At 46.2% G+C, this 22,654-nt stretch overlaps 1 protein-coding gene across 2 annotated transcripts in view; it reads right to left on the reverse strand.

Moving 5' to 3' along the window:
- Window positions 1-18,772: 18,772 nt before the first annotated feature.
- The window catches only part of LOC142452623 (solute carrier family 22 member 1-like), a 31,193-nt gene continuing 27,311 nt past the window's right edge, over window positions 18,773-22,654 (reverse strand). Inside the window, exons 10-11 of one of the 2 annotated variants that reach the window (XM_075553866.1) lie at window positions 21,607-21,706; window positions 18,773-19,043 (exon numbers count right to left, since the gene is read on the reverse strand). In XM_075553866.1, coding sequence (XP_075409981.1) covers window positions 18,977-19,043; window positions 21,607-21,706 — 167 coding nt within the window. In that variant the 3' untranslated portion in view covers window positions 18,773-18,976. The remainder of the gene's footprint in view (window positions 19,044-21,606; window positions 21,707-22,654) is intronic. The other variant, XM_075553868.1, reaches the window with a different exon arrangement.

Raw genomic sequence — 22,654 nt, forward strand, 5'->3', positions numbered from 1 at the left:
CCCTTGCTAAGCCTCCTCCCCAGGTGTATACCATTAACACAAACTAGTCGGGTCATGGATTTGTCACTGGAGGCATAACTGTGAAATGAAGCAGTGGGTAATGAGATCGCTGGTAAGTGAGAAGGTTAGGACCCTTACAGATGTGATCAGTTAACTCGAGGTCACAGTAGAGTAGGGTGGGTCCTAATGCGATCTGACTGCTGTCCTTAGAAATGCGGAGAGTCCCAGAGACCCAGAGGGAAGGTGGCCATGGAACAGATTTATGTGGCAGCTGCAAGCCAAGGCCCTGGATGGATGTGGGGTTCTCTGAAGCTGGGAAATTGAAGAGGGACCATCCCCTGGAGCCAGCAGAGAGAGCATGGCCCTGCTAACACCCTGAACTCTGAGACAATCACATTCTATTCAGATGAAGCCACCCAGTTTGCACTTGGTTACAGCAGCCCTGCGCTGGCAAGGAGCATGCTGGTGGGGCTGAGGCCAGGAGTGTGCTGGAGACGGGAAGCAGCGCTGGAAAAGCTGGACGCCCAGCTGGACTGCACAGGCGTGGCGCGTGGGAAAGAATGTGGGAAGGGGAGCGCTGAGCATCGGGGACACGGAGCAGTCCAGGGAAAGGGGAGCTGGGCATAGTGACAGGAAGGGATGAGCGAAAGGTTTGGAAATGAAAAACATGATCATTGATTAGTAATGAGGCCAGAGGTTACATGAGGGATTTCAGAAGAGTATCGCCGTGAGAAAGAAAGACTAAGGGTTGCTAAGCAACAAGAGTGGGCAGTGGGTAGCCCGATGGGAAATACTGTGAGGTGTCATTGAGACAGTTCCACCTCCTAACCACCCTGCGCAGCAAAGAATGAAACACTGCCTGGTCCCCTGCCACTCTCACAATGGTCCTTATGCTTGAGGCCATGGTTACAGTGACCAAGTCGCTCCATCTCATCCAGGGCCTCCACTTCACCAAGCATGATGTCTGGTCTCTCCTGACAGCATGGCCAAAGACCGTCCTATGAAGCCTTGGTACCTGGCCTCTACGGAGCAGATGGGTCTGTCCTTTTAGCAGTCCGTGGGACTTTCACAATTCTGCGGCAGCCCCACAACTCAAACTGCATGGCTTCTTCCTCCGTCTTCCTTATTCAGTGTGCAACTTTCACCTGCCTAATGAGGCGATTGAAAATACCAGACCTTGGGTCAGCCCAGCCCAGCCTTCTCATGCGGCAGTCTCTCATAGCAATCTAACAGAAAACAAGGGATTCAACGCCTCAATATTGAGACCAGGCGACACACCCGAGGCCACTCTGTAAGTCAGTCTCAGCGGAGTTGCTGCTCACAGTGCTGCTGGCTCACCCGCCATGCCCCCCCCACTATTCCATGGTAGGCCCATCGTGTAATTGTTATGGATCCACCCCCCCTTGTTGATTAAAATCTGGGTGAATCTCAATTTTGTGTTTTACACACGCGCAACCCAAAGTATTCTTGCGCCCTCCTCCAACGACCTAGTGCACATCTGTGTAGCATCCACCCCAAAGTAGAGTTGCTTGTTCACTAGTGTAGGATGATGCACCATGATAACAATTGGCTGTTGTTGGTGGGCTATTTGCTGATTAAACCCATAGGGGTTCACCCAGAGGTGCCTCAAAAGAAAGACCTGGGATGGGCTTCCCCAAACCCAGCTGTTTAACCCCTCTGCGTGTCTGCCTTGGCCGCTCTCCTCCCACCAATAACCCTTTATAAACGGTTCCGGATCAGATGGGCACCAGCAGGCAAAGGTTAGAGAAGCAACTTAAGGAGGAATTCAGAGAAAGGCTGGTGAGCGTGGCTGGGGCGACGTGAAGAAAGTAATCAGTGCCGTGAAGCCGTGCCTGGCGCGGCTGTTGAATTGATGTCTACAAAAAGTTCATGGAAAGCCCCTCTAACTTTGGGCTCCTTTTGTCCACAAACTCTTTGAAGCCTGCTCACATTTTGCTGGGGGCATTTCCAGCCACAAAAGACACAAGAACCCAGGAAATGGATGATTCGAAACAGGCAATACCCCGAGATGAAGCGCTTTTCTCCTCTGAGGTTACCTTGGGCGGTGGTGCTTTGTTTTCTTAGAAGTCACAGAAGCCCAGGGTTTCTGCCCAAGCGCCTTCCCTCCGAAACTTCCCCGGGCTCAGGTTTGCATCAGAGTCTCAGCTCTCCCAGCCTTCCCCAGCTCCCTCACCATGTTCTGCCAGAGCTGTTTCCTCTAATAAAACCCCTGCGTTTTAATGTCGTCTTGGCATTAGTTTCGCAGAGGACCTGGGGGTTGATGAAGAAATCAGGATCCTGCTGACTTCACAGAGGAGTGTTGGTGAAAGGCTGGAAGGATCCGCTTCTTGAACATTTGGTAGAACTTGCCTGCAAAACCATGTGGGCTGGTGTTTTCTGGTAGGAACATAGCGAGTTTCACTTTCTTTAATTGTTGTAGTATGATCTAGACTTTCTTTTTTCTATCTTTTATTGCGGTTTGGGTGAACATTTACAGAGCACATTAGCTTCCCATTCCATCATTTATACACACTTTATGCCATTAGTTGCAATCCCCTTATGATTTAGGCTTTCTAGTTCATTTTGAGTCACTTTTGGTAGTTAGGACTTTCTAGGAATTTGTCCGTTTCGCTTTTCTAATGCACCATCACACTGTTGGGTGCAGCTTTAGCTCTTTAACCTCTGCTGGGTCGGAACCGAGGGTCAGCTTTTCAACTGTGTCTTCTGTTTCATCAGCTTTACCAGTGACACTGATCTTTCCAAGGAGCCGATTTGGGGCTTTTAAAATTTATTTTTGACACCTTCATTTTGCTATGAGTCAGAATCGGCTCCATGGCAGTGAGGTTATTTTTTGGTTGGTTGGTTTGGTTTTTTTGTTTGTTTGTTTTTTTCATCTTTTGGAGCCCTAGTGGTGTAGCTGGTTACTCCTTAGCCTTCAACTACAAGGTCAGCAGCTCAAAGCCACCAGCAGCTCCTGGGGAGAAACATGAGGCTTCCTACTCCCCTAAAGAGTTATCATCTCAGAAACCCACCGAGGCAGTTCTACCCCGCCCTGTAGGGTTGCTATCAGTCTCCACTCAACGGCAGTGATTTGTGACCTATATTCTCTATTTCGTTATTTTCCGCTCTTCAGTTCTAGCTTTCTGACTTTGGGTTTCTCCTGTGGTTCTTTTTGAAGTGCTGCATATCTACATTGTCCAAAGGTCAAACCATTCCTGTGTGTAATTTATCTGTGCTCAGAAAAATATCACACAGTTAAAGGAGGAATGCTGGGTTTTCTCAATCAGTAACTTTATAAGATTTGGCTTTCTTTTATAATTCATTGCTTGTGGGTTTTCCGTCCTTGAAGCACTGTATTTCAAAACGTTATCCATTTTGCAGCTTATGTAATTATATTTATACACAATCTGAGTCTTTCCTGGCAATACTTGATCCAGTAATTGTAGTGAGCAGCTACCATTCCATTTTGTCAAAGGGAAAAATGTACTTTTTCTAGCCAGGAAAAAGGTACAATTTAATCACTAATCAATCCAGTTGGTGACCAAAGAAAGGTCTTGAAAATTCCCGTTTTGTGAGAGGAAATGAACTATAACAACTAAATGCTTATCTGAAAGGGGTGGGGAGGGGGAAGAAACACCTGTGTGTAGAGAGGTCTCTTTGGTTATTGAAGACTCAGACTCCTTTGATATGGTGGTATTAGGGATTTATCTGTGTTCTCCTCAAAATATGTTATAAATCCTAACTTCTGTGCCTTTGGCTATATTCCTACTTGGGGAATGGGCAATCTTTGTTATGTTCATGAGTCGGGATTAATGCAGGGCATGTTTTGAGTCAATCTCTTTTGAAATATAAAAGAGCTTAAACAAGCAGGTAAGTAGAGGAGCCGTGGCATAAGGCAGATGCCAAGACCCAGAGAGACCTCCAAGGATCCAAGAAGCTGAAGCTGAAGAGACAAAGACCCTTCTCCAGAGCCAACGGGGAAAGACAGCTTCGCCTGGAGCCAGGCCTCTGAATTAGGGCTTCTGGCCTCCCACACGAGAGAAAATATAGATTTATGTTAGCAAAAGCCATCCAACTGTGCAGCCCTAGGTAACTGAGGCATTAGGAAATAATATTAATTCAGTGGAGCCAATAATCCTTAAAAATTGGAAAGCGCTTGGATGAAATGGACTATTTGTCATTATTCATTCAAACCAGATGCTGATAATAAAAATCTGGTAATCATTACTTGAAAATGTGACTTGGGATAGCATAGCTTCTTCCTTCAACATATTTATGAAAAACAAAAGTTCCGGGTTTAAGATGGAAAAGAATATGACTTGCATATGTTGCAGTCTAACCAAGTCAATGAGATTTAAACGAGATCGCAAAATATGCTTCTTCTTAACCTCAGAAACAACGAAAAAGTAATCAATAACCAGCTCGCTTTCAATTGCTAGCTTTGATGAAGCAATAACTATCCCAAGAGCGGATTGCAAGGGTTCAAAGTACAATCAGTAAAGCTTCCCTAAATGTTTGATGTTCTGCAGGGCTGGCCTACATGTGAGGCAGTCAGCTCTCCTCAAAGACGTCTGATGGAGCCAGGGCAAGAGCAGAGCAGAGGAGACGTGGGTAGAGAAGCATAAATACTGTTTGACCCACAACATGGGATGATCCCAGACTTCATGGACTCCTCTCTCCTGGAGACCCCACTAAGTAGACCGTCTACTTTGGGATAGTTTGCAGTCCCGGGTCCTTTGGGAGAAGTCAACGGTGTGTAAGAAAAGAACATTAAGGGCCATTTCCTATGTATTTAGTCCTTCGAGGTCTGGAAGGGAAGCAGCAAACCAGTCCAAACAAGCAAACAAACACACAAACATCAGGATCTACTAGAGAAGCCTGTGGAAGATTTTGACAGTCACCAAGAGTGTCTAAAAGGTATTTTCCATGAATATTTTTAAGAGTTTCCAGTGTTAGATCAGCTCCTCTCACCGCGGTGGACTTATTGAAGATCTCTGCCAGCCATAAGAAAAAGAAGGAGCGTGTCCTAAAGTCAACAAGTGGAAATCACAAAAGAGATGTCTACTGGCCTTCACAGTCTGTTCATTTGCCCGATAGTTATTAAATACAAAGACAGAAGAATCGATGCTTTGAAGTTGTAGGGTTGGTTAAGAGCATTGAATATGCTGTGAACTGCCACAGAACTATAACCAGAGTGCTCCTTAGGAGCCAAGATGATGAGACTCCGTGTTGCTTGCTCTGGGCACATCTTTAGGAAAAGACCAATCACTAGAAAAAGACATCGCATTGGAGAAAGTAGAGGGTCGATGAAAATAAGGGAGACCCTCGGTGAAACGGATCAATACAATAGTCACAACGATGGACTCAAACATAGCAATGATCCTGAAGATGGTACAAGACCGGGCAACTTTCCATGAGTCAGAGCTGACTCACGGCAACTACCAACAACAACCAATGTGCAGACCGCAGCCCTGAGCGCCGGAGACCAACATGAGCCAGGCAGACGCCGGTTCTGAACGACGGGATTGATGTCATGGTAGAAGAAGGTAACACTGGACATGAAGCACAGCTCCAGGTCCATCTCGAGCAGTGACTGGCTCAGAGAACACACCGAGCAAAGGGAAATCAAGGGGGAGAAGCAAATGGCCAGGGAAGCTGGTCTGATCTGGGGGCCAAGGAAGACTTTCTGGAGGAAGGCATGTTCCCCCTGATATCTGAGGAATGAATGAGTGTTAACCACATGGCAACTGAGACTTGCAAAAATAACCTAACCCCATCTGTTTCTTCAAACTACTTTGAGAGAAAATGCATGTCATATGAGAGAAAACACACCTGAACATTGTGGTTAATTTAGGGGAGCACAGTGTGTGTGTGTGAGAGAGAGAGAGAGAGAGAGAGACTTTGACAGTGGTTCTTGCATGAAATAGCTCTGCATGGAATCATGATGTATCAAGGCATCAAACGCCTAAAAACAAACAACTCACTGCCATTGAGTTGATCCCAATGCTCAGTGACCCTGTAGAACAGAATAGAAACACCCCCGTGGGTTTCTGATATCTTTAAAGGAGTAGAAAACATCTTTCTCACTCCAGAAAAAGCAAAAGCCTTTTTTCAAAATGAATTTATAAGTAAATGATATTACTTTCCTTTAAGTTTCCCACTCGTACTCATAGAACCTTCACAGACACATGTTCTAAGTCTGATGTACTGTACTGTGTAAACATGCTTTATAATGGTCCTTGTGCAAACCCCATTTTAACCCAGCTTCAGTCATCAGACAAAGAATGTCGGCTATTCCAAGTCAACAATCTATATATTTTAGTCTAAAGAGCGGTCCTTTCCATATATATTTTCCATTCTTCTACAGTATTTTAAATTCTGTATCATTGGCCTAATTAATGATAATATCAATATGCCCCATGGGAATATTTAGAATTACTGTATGACCCAGGAGAATGATTTATAATGTTCCTTAATAAAATGATAATGATGTCACTAAAGTGGACCAGAGACATCCATAAATCACAGGCATACAAATGTAATTTGAGCTCACACTTAATCATAGCCCTAATCTAAGCATAATTTGTTTTATAATGTGATCCTACTCAATACTTGCGCTCATGAAGAGATAACTAAAGATATGAGCGCTATAGCAAAGTATAGTGAAGAACTCAGATGGTGTCCAGCTATCAGAAAGAATATCATCTGGGGTCTTAACGGCTTGCCATCTAAGTGCGGTGTCGCTAAGTCGCTAAGTCCACAAGGAAGAAAGAAGCACATCAGCCTGGGTGATCCAAGGAGTGGAAGTAATAAAATCTAAGAGTGGAGGAGAGAATGGTGGAAGAGCTTAAATTCTAAGGACCCAGTTTTCAGGAAGCGATGGATGCTGTGAACGCCCTAAATCCGTTTGCAGTGTCTTCACACAGGTCACGCGTCGTGAGAATCCCCTCTGACCATTGGCCAGGGATGGGAACAGCCTTGCGATCAGAGTGCACTGGACAAGTGGCCTCGTGCAAACCCGTTAGGTTAAAATTTAACACCGTATCATTGGTTCTCCCTTGTGACCCATTTTAAATTTGTTCTAGTTCTAACGATCTTCTGCTTTCTTTTTCCATTGAGGTTTTTCTCTGTATTCTTTTGTTACTATTGTGGGGATCTTTTGTTACTTTTGTTTTTTTGAGTGTGTATGTTTTTCTTTATATGAAACCCAGGATGTTACATATAGAGAGACAGTAACTGGATTATGGTTTCCTGGGGTTATGGCAGAGGAGGTTGGAGAGAAATAGAAAGCTAATCATAATGAGGACAAGAGAGATGAAGATGTTCTAAATGGATTGTGGTGATGATTTAAGCCAGTGAATTGTGGGGTATGTGAATTGCATATCAATAATAGATTTAAAAAAGAAAACAAAATACGCCCCACTGACGTGGTTGATCTGGCCACTGGGAGAGCACGCGCAAACCTGTTTAATCCTTTCGGGCAACAACACTCCGCTAAGAAAAAGAATGTTAGCCACTCTTGATGAGGAGGCCAGGGGCACCCAGGAAGTGATCTTCTTGCTTCCCGACTGGAACATTTACCCCCAGGATTGAACTCAGGAGTCCTTACCCACTTACCACCTACGCTCTCTCTTCAGGGTCCTGGCCACAGGTCTGACAACCTAAGCCTCCCTCTTCCTCATCCCTCTTAGTCTGGAAGCTCCCCTGCCACCCACCCCTGTCCAGCGTCGCAGCAATGTGCAATCTCCGGTTACAGGCGGGGCATGGTTGCTCAGGAGCTGTCTTGACCATGAGTAGAACCCGGGTTTCCCACATGAAAGAGAGACGAGTCCCATGGAACCACCACAGCCCACGGCTCTCCTGGGCCCTGAGTAACAGAGTTGATGCCAACAAACACATCTCTCACTGCCAACAGCATGAGTGCCTTCTCTTTTCAGCCATGGTGCCTTGGGAGAAGGGCGTCAGAGAGGTGCACATGCTTTGCTCTGCCAATCAAATGAGCCTCGTGTTTCCCCGGAGCCAACCCAAAGCCAGGCCGCACAGACCCTCATTTTCGTAATTGGGAAATGAGCTGCCCACGGGCAGACATGAATGCATCGTTATCTCAGCTGAGCCACATTTTAAAATAAAGTTCTCTGTGTTCTGGGGACAGAGACTGGCTGCTCAGTTGCAAGGGTGTTCCAAAGACACCCATTAACGTAATGAGGAGACAAGGGAAGCCAACATAGGACTTCTCCTTCCCTGCTTTTAAATTTGGCTCCATTGAACTCTGCCAACTGCCACCGATCCACCATTCTTTCTAAACCATCTCAGAATGGGATGTTGAGAGAGGCTAAATGTCCCTAATTAAATGAAGTCCCATTAAAGCAATTCAACAGGGCTCTTAAAGGGGAGAAATAAAACTAGGTTAGGACACTGTGGTGTCAGAAGTTTAAAGGGAAAGACAGGCCTGGGATATTTTCTTACTTCTGTCACTTTGTGCCTTCATTCGCTCTTCAACTTCTGAGGCACCAGAGAGAGTGACTAATATTGTCCCTGAGGGATGAGGCCATTGCTGCTCCATGATTCACCTTCAGGTTGATGATTCCACCCCACACAACCTCACTCAGTGCACCAGTGAAAAATGTTCCTGTTTAGCTCATTGTCAGGCTGAACGTTATATTTTTTCCACTTACATTTTTTCTTGGGTAAAGACCAAAATCAAGGAACATTATAACTCAAGAAATCTCCCCCTGTCTCTACCCACTGACCCATCCATCAATTCAACTGTCCACCATGAACTCACTGAGTGGTGATTCATTGGCTATCCATTATATTCCAGGCACTGTTTGAAGTATTGAGGATTCAGCTGCAGAACAAGAAAAGCAAGGTCACTTGCCCTCATTTGGACTTAAATTCTACTTGGGAGAAAGAAATGGAATACAATCAACAAATGATCAAAGAAACTTCAGAAAGAGAGAAAACGATGCAGGATGATGAGATATGGAAAGACCTGAGCAGGTACATCCAGGGTCAGTTTAGCAATTACATAACCGGATTTCCTTTGATCTTAAATAGAGAATCTTAGCACATTTCTATCAAGGATTCTGAACAAATATGATTCTCATTCTCTGTGAAGAAGGGTGAAGGATATTGAAGCTATTTTTCTTTAGACTCCACTGGTTCCTGGTAACAAAGCTCATCCCCAGTCTACTGACACAGGAGATTGTGACTCAGCTCAGTTCTTGCGTACTAAGATGCACTGATGTGCTGGCCTTGAGCTCTAGTGCTATGGATAAAAGTTCTTCATCAACCTTTAACTCTGTCTCTCAAACTCACAAATCTCCACATCTACTAGGAATAGGAGCTAGGCGCCTCCATCCTGCTCAAAAAAAAAAAAAAAAAATACTGCCATCGAGCCAATTCTGACTCAGAGCGACTCTATTGGGCAGCCGGGCACAACTTCCCTGTGAGTTCCTGAGACTGTGACTCGTTACAGGAGTAAAAATCCTGTCTTTCTCCTGGGAAGTGGCTGATGGTTTCGAATTAGTGACCTTACACAGCCCAGTGAACAAGCACTACACCACCAGGGCTCCTCCCGCCCAGAGACTGGAAATTATCCAAGGCCTAAGCCGAAGATCAAAAGGAATGCAAGTAATCTTTATGCATGTGTAGGCATTGGGAATAAAAAGTGGGTGGAGTTTCACATGCTTTGGGTGTGCATCTCCAATCCTGGAGAAGGACATTATGCCTGGTGAAGTAGAGGGGCAGTGAAAGAGGAAGCCCCTCGCTGAGATGGATCGATACGGTGGCTGCAGGACAATGGGCACAGATAAAATAAAGATCGTGAGGCTGGGGCTGGAGCAGACAGCATTGAGCATTGTTCATAAGTGCTCCACAAGTGAAAATCAACTCCGTGGTGTCTGACCATGGAGTCTCTGAGCCAGTATCAGACTCTTGCTGCCATGACATCACACTGTCCCCTGTGGTCGGGAGAACCCAGGAGCAGTGGACCTGGGGTATGGCTGGCAAGCCCACTTCCCTGCACATCTCAGAACAGGTGACAAAGAAAACGACACCAAACAGAAATGCATCTCATTGGTTATAATTATGCTGGCAACCCTGCTTATTCATGTTGATCCTTGAGTTGGGAACCCACGGGCGTTGTGCTGGGCAATAATTGAATGTCCCATCTCACTTCCTCTTGTTTGCCCTTTTCCCTTTCACCGTGGACGTGGGCTCTTTTTACAGGGTCAGCTTATCTCACTGGCCCATAACTGTTACTTTCTGTGTGATGTTGAAACTTCCACTGATTGCCCAGTGGAAGCCCTCCCCACCCAGACATCTTTGTCTTGTCGACACTGCCCAAGACATTGTTTAGGAGTCTTTGCTATCTGGCAAGAACAGTCCCCCGTCCTTGATTTTTGTATTTGTCATAGCCCTTGGCCTTGTCCCAGCAATGCTCCAAGGAAGCCTAGATTTCTGTTGTTGTTGTTGTTTACCACACCAGTCTTGGTACCTGGAATGTGCTCTGCATTGTCCGTTGGGCTCTGGGAATTAGGCAGGATGTCAGAAGCAGCTGGCTGCTTAAAAAAAGGTCCTGTCCTGGGAGAGCCTCCAAAGGTTGTGAGCACAGGATGGTGCTTCCAATTAGACTAATCATACACGATCCCTGTGTGTCATGTTCTCCTGTGAAGTCAACATGTTTCTTGATCTGAAGCGCCAAGTTTTCTTCCCCGCTTTGTAATTATCTTCTACCAACGAGTTCTTCTTTGTTTTTGTTTTTTGTTTTTTACTACCCTTGATATTCTGAGCTTGATTTCACTTCACCAAACCATACCTCTAAATGATAATATTCTCCAAAGCTTCACAAACCTCTGCTTTCCTTTCTTTAAAGAGAGGCATCACAAGACAGGGTCCTGCATGGAGTGGGAGACAAATGTGGAAGAAAACTCAAAATCCTACCTCTTCAAAACCACGTTGACAAAGGGGACCTCACCCCAGCTGGGGTCAGTTTTTCAAGAGGTGAGGAGCGGGAGACCATTCCGTTGCTGCCATACCACATTGTGCTCAGGTCACCCCCAATCAACAGATGATCCTACTGAAGTGACAGACAAAACGTCCTGGAAATTCCAGCCAATATGGAGGAAGAAAAGCGTGCATGTCTTGGAGAAGGTGATTACATTTCTGTTGGTAGGAAAACAGGGAAGAGCAACCTCTCATCAAGAAAAAAAAAAAACTTAAGAATACTTATATAGAGCCCAAGGGGAGAAAATGCCTGGTACCATGTCCCTAATTAGACACTTTCCACCTGGCTTCCATCCAACACCTGGGGACGCAGGTTGTGTGCTGGAGACTATTGGGACTTTAGACTCTGTCCTTTTGAGACACGTGGCATCCTTCACAAACCACACCAGAAGGACTTGATGTGAAAACCCCACTGTGTGAACTGGACTTTACCTCGAACGCACCTGGAGCCCTTGGACTTGAGGATGCTGCCCCAAGGGCTGGCAGTCGTTGGGCTTTGGTTCAGATGTCTTACCGCAGGGGTCCCTAATGGATGATGGTGCAGACTACCATACAGTCACTATCCAGTACATCCCTTGCTTCGTTATGACCTGTATTCATCTGGTAGGCATGGTTCTACCATGGTGAATGAATAGGACTGAAAATTTTTCCCTATCACCAACCCCCACTGTTTGTGTAAATAGGGTTGAGTCACTTACGAGGTTAATATGTACAAGTCAACAATTCATGTATTGAGATTTGTAGCTGGTCTATACTTGTATATCCTCTGCTCAGCAGTGTTTTAAATGCTATCCCATTGGCTAAATTAATGGCACTGTCAATAGAATTACCTGATGCTCCAGAGTTATAACATAAAATGGCAGCGATATGTGTAAGCCATCAACATAGGAATGAAATTGGTGTTTGACTTTAATTCTAAGCCCAATCTAAAAACAATTAGTTACTAAGACATGGCCCCGCTTGATGCTCACCCTGAAGAAGAGATCGCTGAAGAAGGGTGCTATAGCAAAGCGTGGTGAAGAAATCAGACGGTGCCCAGCTAGCAGAAAGAATAACACCTGGGGCATTAAAAACGGGTCTTCGAACATGCAGCCATCTAAGGGAGACATCAACTGAGTCCACATGGAAGAAGCTCACCAGTCGGTGTGACCCAAGGCTTATAAAGAATAAAGTCCAAATCTGAAGGAGGGGAAAGTATCAGACTTTAAATGTGAACACCTCATTTGCAGGCTGTGGATGACAGTGAAAGCCCCCAATTCACCAGATTAAGCCTCTGGTGAACCCCCTCTGACCATACCCAAGGGATTTGAGTAGTTTGCTATCAGACAGAGGCAAAGCCGACTACAGCAGATTAGGTTAAGGTGGGGAAATAAGAGAGAAACTGATCACAATGACTACATATAACCCCCTCCCAGGGGGATGGACAGCAAAAAAATGGGTAGAGGGAGATATTGGTCAGCATAAGACCTGAAAAAATAATAACAATTTATAAATTATCAAAAGTTCATGAGGGAGTGAAGGGGGTTGGGAGGAATGAGAAACTGATAGCAAGGGCTCAAGAAAATGTTTTGAAAATGATGATGGCAACAAATGTACAAGTGTGGCTGATGCAGTGTATGGATGCATGTATTGTGATAAAACTTGTACGAGCCCCTCAAAATGATTAAAATAATAATAATAAAATGCAATATCTTATCATTTGACCTCACTTTTGACCCATTTTAAAGCTTTTTCAGTGTTTGTTTGTTTTTTAAGCAAAGGGGTAATGCATGTGAATTAAGCCTCTTGTGAACCCCCTCTGAACATAGACCAGGGATGTGCAGAGCCTTGCTAGCATGCAGAGTGCATTAGAGAGTGGATTATTACAGATTCCATTAGGTTAAAGTGTAACCCCTCACCACTGGATCTCATTTTAAATTTGTTGTAGTTTTTAATATTTTCTGCTCTTTTCTCAACTGAGATTTTTGCGTTACATTATTGTTGTCGTCTGTTTCTTTGTTCTGGATGCTTCCCTGTATTGAGATGCACGATAGGTAGATATATGGGGACAGGAACTGGCTGAATGGTTTCTTGGGGGGGAGGGGGGGCACTGAGGGGAATGGGGAGCTTAGTAACAACAAGTGCAGGAATGAAGAAACTGTTCTCAAATGGAATGGATTGTGGTGATGTGTGTACAACTCTTCTCAATATGACTGAACTACTGAATCGTATGATAAGTGAACTATATGCCAATAAACTGTTTTGTTTTTTTTTAAAAAAAACCTCAAAATTCTACAAAAAGCCAGGCTTCCCGGTCTGAGAGAAACTAGTCAAAACAAAACAAAACTCGCTGCCCCTGAGTCACTCCAAGTCCTCCTGTCGACACCAGAACTGCTCGGCGGGCTCCAAGGTTGCAAATCATTTCTCTCTGCATAATTTTCTTCCCAGAGAATTCACATATATCCGTTCATAGTTCTCGCTCATATTAAGCAGGGTTGTGTCTCATCATCATTCTCCCCCCACCTCCCCTGCCATGTGCCTGTGCAGTATTGTTCCAGTTTAATGTCCTGGATTTCACCATTTCATATACAGAAAACCATACAAAACACAATCCAGAAACAAACAAAATGCCTCCTCTTTCCCCCTCCAAGCTGCTGGTAGGTTTGAACTACTGACCTTGTGGTTAGCAGCTCAACACCACCAGGGCTCCTGGGGGAGACTGGTAGAACCAAAATAATGATGGCCCTTCGTGTCTCAAACTGAAGCCACCTCTGTGGCACAACCGTCAGCCACAAGACAGGCAGGCCTGCCATGTGGACAATGACCCCAGAGAGGTACTCGGTGTCTATGACAACCAAACATTTGCTAACACCTGCATATGCATTTGTCCAGGGAAAAAGCTCATAAACAAAAAACGGAAAGGGAAAAGCGTAACTGAAAATGGCAAATACCAGATGTGGGAGAAGAGCTGTTAACGTCACGTGAATTACAATCAATGCAACAAAACAAGATGTAGATGAATCTTTGAATGGAAAGGCAATGGACTCGGTAAACTTTCTCTCAAATCACGATAAAAAGGTTTGGGCTTGGGTTTGTTTCTTTTTCTAAAGGATAGTTGGAAGGGAAGGTGAAAGAGGGATTGTTTGGGAGACACTGAGCTTCTGTCAACAGGGATGGGAACATTTGGAACTCAATCCTGGTGATGATTGGAAAACATGATGAATGCTCTCCGTGTCATGGAATTGTACATATACAACATGCCGAAATGACAATTATTAGGTAAATACTTCCCACCACGACAATGAAATCCATCAATTTAAAAAATACCCAAGACCGAGCTGAAAGGGCAAAGAGGCCCCGTTGCTGAGGGGATATCGGGTTGCTGGGGTTGCTAGGGGCTGGGGAATTGGTTCCAGCTCAGTGACCTTACGGACGACAAAGAGAGAAATGGCCGGTACTAAGCTATCCTCGCAACCGTTGCTGTGTTTGAGCCCGTTCTCATAGTCCCTGTGTCCAACCGTCTCCTTACTTCCTCATCCCATCCTGTAAAGGTCTTTCTCTTGTTACACTCTACTCAGCGGGTCTCAACCTGTGGGTCGTGACCCCTTTGGGGGTCGAAGGATGCTTTCACATGGGTCGCCTGATTCATAACAGTAGCAAAAATACAGCCATGAAGTAGCAACTAAAATAATTTTATGGTTGGGGGGGTCACCACAACTTGAAGAACTGTCTTAAAGGGTTGCAGTATTAGGAAGGTTGAGAACCACTTCTTCACGATGTCTTACTGGTCCCTCTTGATAATATGTCCAGAGCTCATAAGATGAAGTCTTTCCACTCGCTTAGCATTCTAGGCATACTTCTTCCGAGAGAAATTTGTTTGTTTTCTGGGAGCTCATGGGAATTTCAATATTCTTCGCCAGCACCTTCATTCAAATGCAACAGTTCTTCTCTGGCCTTCCTTACTCATTGTCCAGCTTTCACACGTCTCTCAGGTGCTTGAAAATAACATGACTTCAGCCAGGTGTCCCTTAGTCCTCAAAGAGCCACTCTTGTACGTGAACATTTTAAAAGAGGTCTTGTCAAGAAGATTTGCCCGGTGTAATACAGCATTTGATTTCTTGACTGCTATTTCCAAGAGTATTAATCATGGATTCAAGTACAATGAGATCCTTGACAACTTCAATCTTTCCTCCATTTGCTATGATGTCATCTATTGGTCTGTCCAGTTGTGAGGATTTGGGTTTTCTTTAGATGGCATCCTGAAGGTAACACTCGTCTTTGATCTTCATCGGAAGAGTTTCAAGTCCTCTTGGTTTTCACCAAGCAAGATTGTGTCACTCCAGATCACATGCTGTTAATGAGCCTCCCTCCAAGCTGATGCTGAGTTCTTCATCCCGGGTATGAAGAACTTCTTGGGGTAGCTTTTGGGGTAATTTGTTCAACACAGAGATTGAATAAGTATGGTAAGCGGATGCAACTCTTATGCACCCCTTTCCTGATTTTGAGTCATGCAATATCCTCTCGCCCTATTTGAATGGTAGCCTCTTGTTTTATGTACAGGTTCCCCCTGAGCACAGTGAAGGGCTCTGGAATTCCCATTCTTCTCAATGCTACCCATAGTTTGTTATGATCCACACAGTCAAGTGCATTTGCATCAGTAATACAAACACAAGTAAGCATCTTTCTGGTATTCTCTGCTACCAGCCAAGATCCATCTGATATCAACAATGATATCCCTTGTTCCACATCCTCTTCTGAATCTGACTTGAATTTCTGGCAGTTCCTTGTCAATGTGTGGCTTCAACAGTTATGAATTATCTTCAGCAAAGTTTCACTTTCTTGTGATAGTAATGATACTATGGTTCAGTAGTGTCCATATTTTGTTGCGTCGCCTTTCTTAGGAATGGGTATAAATGTAGATTTTTTTTCTAGTTTACCAGTAGCTGTCTTCAAAATTTCTTAGCATAGACTCATAGGTGCTTCCAGTGCTGTATCAGTGTGTTGAAGCATTTTGATTAGTATTCTATCAATTCCTGGAGCTTTGTTTATGACTAATGGCTTCAAGACAGCTTGGAATTCTTCCACCAATACCATCCGTTCTTGATCATATACCACCTCTTGAAATGGTTGCATGTCAACCAATTCTTTTTGGTACATTGCCTCTGCGGAGTCCTTACACTTTCTCTTGATGCTTCCTGCATCATTCAGTGTTCTGCCCATGGAATCCTTCAGTACCACAACTCAAGGCTTGAATTTTTTTCTTCAGTTTTTCAAGCTTGATAAATGCTGAGTGTGTTCTTCCTTTTGGCTTTCCAAACCCAGGTCTTTACATATGTTATTACAACACTCTACTTTGTTTTCTGGAGCTTTCTCTTGGGATTTTCGGCTTAGCTCTTTTAGTTCACCATTTCTTCCATTTGCTTCAACTACTCTACATTCAAGAATAAGTTCCAAAGTCTCATCTGACCTCCACTCTGAGCGTTTCATTCTGGTCATTTTAATGACCTTTGAATGACCATCACTTATTCTTTGATAAGCAAACAAAACAACCTAACCCACTGCTGCTGAGTCAGCGTACACTCATAGCAATGCTTGCTGTCAGAACGGAACTAGCCCAGAGGGTCTCCAAGGCTGTGAGTCTATGGATTCTGGCTGCCTGGTCTTTCTTCCTCTGAGAGGCTCCTGGATGCCAGTCTCTGGCCTTTCCATTGGCAGGCACATGCTTAATCACTGCACCACCAGGTGCTTTAAATACCAACCAAACCCACTTCTGTCCAGCCAATTCCAACTCATGGCCACCTCGGAGGACGAGGAGAATTGCTCCAAAGTGCTTCTGCAACCATTTAAGTCGTCGTCAGAGAGATCGTTACCAGAGCAGACAGCCACAGCTTTCTCCGGGGAAGAACAGTTGGTGGTATGGAACTACCAATGTTGCCGTAGAAATGCTTAGCCCACTGCCCTACAAAGGCGCTTTTATTTCGATATAGATTGATGGCAATACCATTCTGATACATTGTAGTTCTGACTCCTAGTGACCCCTGTAAAACTGGACCAAACACGGCGCCATTCTCATGAGAATAACGTTTGAGCCACGGTCGCGGCGACGCTGTCAGTCCACCTCATTGAGGGCCTTCTTCTGCACTGCTGTCCCTCTGCTTTTCCAAGCATGACGTCCTCCCCAAGGGTGCGTCGCAAACTACTTGAGACTTTAGCTAGCACTGAACCCAAGGCAGCCTCTGTATATGGGCCCGTGGGGATTGATTTCTTTATAGCAGTGTGAGTCCCATGGATCCATTAAAGGTCTGCCAGTGCCAAACTCAAATTGGTACATGGCCATGTGTTTTTAAGATGCGTGGTAGACACATGAAGTATGCCTGCTTTGCATACCCCACAAACACTGAACCCCACACCTGCAAGCCTAAAGCCAGTAATGTCCAGCCGCCTCGCTGCCATGCCCCCTGTGTCAGTAGAATGCTGTGCCACGAGGGTCCAAGGGCTGATGGCTCAGAAATAGATTGCCAGATTTTTCTTCGGTGGTACTTCTGGCTGGACTGAAACTTCCCACCTTTCCCTTCACCCCCAGTATGTGCGCCATCCTGTGAGGGACCCCTGTCACCCGGGAGAAGGCTAAAGTCTATGTTTACAATGATGCCCCGTGGGGTCCAGTGCTGGTGCCCTCTGACCCAAAGACTGCCCGATGTGCTGTAGGAGATCCGCTCGCAGTGAGCCTAACCACTCCTCTGCTGTGCCAGTGTCCCATGTCCTCCTCCCCGCACCCCTGCCTCTGGCAGATTCCTGCTACAAGGGCCGGCCCCTGCCTAAGGCACCACCCCACTAAATAACTGGTTGTGCAACCCCGGGATCTCGGGGTCTGATCTGCCATCCTTCATCAGCCCCAAGCTTCCTCAACTCAAGACTCAGGCCAAAAATGTGAACCACACAACCCAGGCTGTTTCATCGGGCCTCTAATGAGCATCCCTAATTAGATTCAGAAACTTCGCTTCCACGTCCTCTGAGACCTTGCTGTCCCGTTGCCTGTGCGGTTTGTCTCTCAGTTGAGGACATGCTTTCAGTGAATGTTGGGTGGTGGCGCATTGCATTGCACTGCACAGGAACGCCTTCGACATAGCTGTTGTGAGAGCCCATAGCTGACACATGCGCTCACCTGCTGGCATTGCCACCAAGAGGCAACACCGACAATGACATCAAAGGCATGTTCATGGGAGGCAGAAACTGCTTCCCGGTCAGGATAATGGTCCTGGAGTCCATGACTCACCAAGGGGCTGGTGGTCCCAGTCCACCCAGAGGAGCCTTGGAAGAAAGGTCTGGTGATCTGCCACCCAAAGATCAGCCAGTGGAAGCTCCACGGAGCCCAGTTTGACTCTGATACACTTAGGACCACCACGGACCAGAGGGATGTGATGACAGTTCGTCACGTTTAAAAACCAAGTGCCTGAAAAGAAACACTACCACACTTTTATGGAAACAATGCTTGCAACTGGACGATTTTGGGGGGTAGAGCCACCCCTTGTGCGTTACTTTCCTGCGCAGTTAGCCAGGCGCGTTATAGGGGTGCGCACGCTATTCCCGTGTGCACGTGATGTGTGAAAGCACAGGGTGCGTGGAAATGCACTCGCCAGCACAGACACGGCACGCACACGCAAAGGCTACTCTTTCCGTTCGTGAACCAAGTACGACTTCCAGAAAACCCATTGCAGGGGCCTTCTTTATTGGGCAGCCTTTGAATTCTATGGAGTCTTCAAGATACTTTGCATAATTAAGTCCTTACTCCCACTGGAAGGGGAAGGAGATCAAAGACACCCTGGGTACAAAGGCAATCCACGGAGCCCCCTCACACAGTCCTCCAGGATGTGTATTGATTTGACAGCAGACAGGTGAGGGGGGAGACTGACTGAAAAGGCTTCCAGAAGGTCTTCCTTCCGCGGCTCCACAGCCCGTCTCGGTCCTCTGTCCCCAGGGAACATGGCTCTCAGGCACCAGAGAATTCTGATGTCTGGACCTGAAGGTAGATCATGGTTTCTTTGGGTTTTGCTTTCCTGTGGCAAAAAAAAAAAAAAAGTCAATAGACAAAAAACAGCTTGGTGGAGAAACTTGCAAACTGGTATGCAGGAATAGGTTTTCAAGATAAAGAGGGGATCAGATGGTAAGCCATAAAACTGAGGGATGGTCTGCATCTGGCTCACGCCCCACCCATCTTTGTGGCCCACAAGGGCTAAGAATGCTGTGTTATGTCTTTAAATAGTTGGGACAAAGTCAATACAAAATTATTCCGTGAGCATTGAAAAAATGGATGAAATTCTAGGGTCGATGTCCATCAGTAAATTTGGATCAGATTCCAAGTGCAGAGTCCGTCAGTGAACTTGTGTTCAGACCCAGCCAGGTTCCCTGGGTGGCACCTTGTCTGTCGGCCCTCATGCTACAGTGGCACCGCTGAGCTGTGGTGCCGGAATTCACACAGACCCCGGGCCGAAACTATTTCCTACCCATGAAGTACGAAGGGGCTTCAAAAAGTTCATGAGGGAAAAAAGTGCCATTGTCTTTTCATACCAGTTTTCCATGAACTTTTCGCAGCCCTCTCAGAGGCCATCCATGACACTGCAGTCCAACCCAACCACCATCAGAGTCAACATGTCCTGCCTGGCTTTCTGGATACACCTGTCACTCCTCCTTCCCTCTGTGAAATGGGTATGCCAACAACAGGAGCTGCCTCCCGAGGGGGGGGGGAGGGGAGGGGCTGAGGATGTGAAAGGGTTGGGTGCAGGGGGATGCCTGTCATGCCCCCACGGCTGCTGGCCGGAGCTGATGCCAGTCTTGGTCTCCAACATCTTGGGGCAAGGAGGGACTGAGCTCTCCGGCATTAGACGGAGTGACTACTTAGGGAACTCAAGGTGGGAAGCCGGGTGATGGGGAGGTTATTGTAACATGGGACAAGCTCCGAGGATAACAGAGGGTATGAAGGATGCAAGTGGGGGTGGGGGGGCTTGGGGTAGAACCACTAGCTTTCCCTGGAAAGGCAGGATGAAGTAGTGGAACAAAAACATCCCAGAGGATGACTCAGGGCCTATGAGCAAATTCAAATGTGACATTTTAAAAATCAGAGCCCACAATGGTAGCTATACATTTCTATCACTTCAGACCAAAAGGAAGCAAATTGCCAACAACGGCTATATATATATATGGAGCCCTGGTGGCATAGTGGTTTATGTGTTGGACTGCTAATCACAAAGTCAGCAGTTCAAAACAACCAGCTGCTCCTCAGAGAAAAGATGAGGCTTTCTACTCCTATAGAGCTATAGTCATGGATGGAGTAGTTCTACTCTGTCTTATAGGGTCACTGTGAGTTGAAATTGATTATGTGTAAATATACAATCAACTCCAACTCATAGTTATATCTATATATTATATATATATATATACAGAGTATTCATCCTTTTGGCACTGAGAAAGTTGACATTCTCAAAGTGGGGTTTGCTGTCAAGTCTTTGAAGGGCAGAGTGCTGATGGGCCTTCATTCATGCCGGGACCTAGCCATGCCGGGGTCTACATGTTAGCCAGCTCTCTTGTGGTACCCCAAGTCCACTGAGTCACATCGTATTCTGCCCCCACAGTTCAGGACAGAATACTGTCAACTAAAATGCAGGCCCATATGCAATACAGATGGGAAAGCATTGTCTAATTTTTGTTGAAGACCAACTAGGTGCCAAGCCATGGGTTTGGATGGGCTCTGTGGGCTGTTTTATCTCATTGAATTGGCACCATAACTCTGTGACTTTCATGTCATCATGGCTTGTTATCTTCAGGTAAGAACATTTAGAGACGGTTTTTAAAATCACTCTCCCAAAGTTCTGGGGACCCAGAAGGGGCCACATCCAGAGTCCGACCCAGGTCTTTATGGTTCTACAGACCCTTCTCTCTCCTGCTACAGGTGCTGTCCCTGTGGAAGCCTGGAACTGAGGCTCCGGAGGGAGGGAAGGAGCCTTCAGTCTGCCAGGCACTTCATTTCCTCCCATGGTTATTGTTTTAAAAGTTAAATCTTAGCCTCCAGGTTTCTTGGCTGACATAGGGAACAATTTAAGTCATCCTCTTTGTGAAGAAAGCCACTAGAGAATCGGCTCTAGCAGGCACCAGAAGGGCAGAAGTTTGCTTTAGCAAGTTTCCCATCTCAGATTTCTTTTTCTCAGGGACCAAGCTGGGGCCCTGGCACTCCCCAAGTCAGCACCCAGACAGATCTTCTTCTCCCCCAGCAACTATCAACTAAAAAGGCACACCCATACCTTCCACTCTTTCCCTAGAAGTTCCTGACTAGCACAAACAGTTAAGCACCGGACACTCTCTCCTCTGAGAGGTCAGAGCCAAGGAAACCCTATGGGACAGTTCTACTCTGGCCCGCACCTGGAGTGGCCATGAGCCCAAAGGGAGAGTACCTGGCTATTCTCTCCCTGCTATTCACTTCCCATTGCGTTTTGTCCCCATGGAGAGCCAGGTGATGTGTGACAAAACGGCATCCAAATGCATGCACCATGCTCCTCCACCTTGAACAGGGAGGCGAGGGGCCGGGAAGCGGTCCCTGGACCCCCTTTAAGTTCCCCGGGGCGTCACCTCCAGAGGTTCTCGGCGTCTTCGATGGTCTCCGGCAAGGCCTTCCCCTTGGTCTCTGGGAGAAGCAGCGTCACTCCTCCAGCCACCAGGCCCAGCGCGGCTGCAAAGGGGAGAGTTCACGGGCGCAGTTAAAGCTCGGCCGTGCCAGCCTCGGGGGCACCACAGCTCGGTGATGAGGGCACGGGAAAGCAAGACAAGAGACGCTGTGTTGTAAGGAACCTCAAACCACGAAAATGCAGGCAGCAGGGCCTCCGGGGGAGAGCCAGAGTGAAACAAGGAAATACTAGCCTGAGGTTCCTTCTCAATCACCGCCAAGATGTCTTGGAAAGCTTAGACCAAGCCAGCTCCAGTATTGTCAAGCAATGTTTAAGCGGTAGGACCTTCGCTGATTCAGTTCCCTCAAGAACATGCAGCTCAATTGTGAGTAGTTGCAATAGATAGATAGACTTGTTTGTTGGTCAATAAATAGATGGATGAGAGTAGATCAGTGGTTCTCAATTTTCGTAATGCCTCAACCCTTTAATACAGTTCCTTATGTTGTGGTGACCACCACCACCACCCCCACCATAAAATTGTTTTCGTTGCTACTTTATCACTATAATTTTGCTACTGTTATGAATCAGGTGACCCCTGTGAAAGGATCATTTGACCCACAAAGGGGGCAAGACCCACAGGGTGAGAACCACTGGATTAGATAAATAGGCAGAAAGATCAATAAGGAGGCAGATAAAAAGACAAGTAGGTGAGTTGGTAGGCAGGCAGATAGACTGACAGGTAGGTTAAGTGTGTCGCTAGGTATGTGGGTGGATAGATGAAGTTAGATGTGCAGATGAGAGGAGAGACAGGAAGGCAGTAAGGTAACGAGTGGGAGAGATGATTAAACAGAGAGCTTTAGAGCATAGGCCACACACCTGTGGGGAGCATGCCCCACCCTCTTGTTTCTTTTGTTCTCTTTTTCCCTCCTCTCTCCCTCCTTCCCTCCTTCTCCCTCCCTCGTCTCCTCCCTCCTTCTGACATTACCCTATGCCCAAGCATGGCAAACCTCTGC

The sequence above is a fragment of the Tenrec ecaudatus genome, chromosome 7, assembly GCF_050624435.1.
Source record: "Tenrec ecaudatus isolate mTenEca1 chromosome 7, mTenEca1.hap1, whole genome shotgun sequence".
NCBI classification, from domain to species: Eukaryota; Metazoa; Chordata; class Mammalia; order Afrosoricida; family Tenrecidae; genus Tenrec; species Tenrec ecaudatus.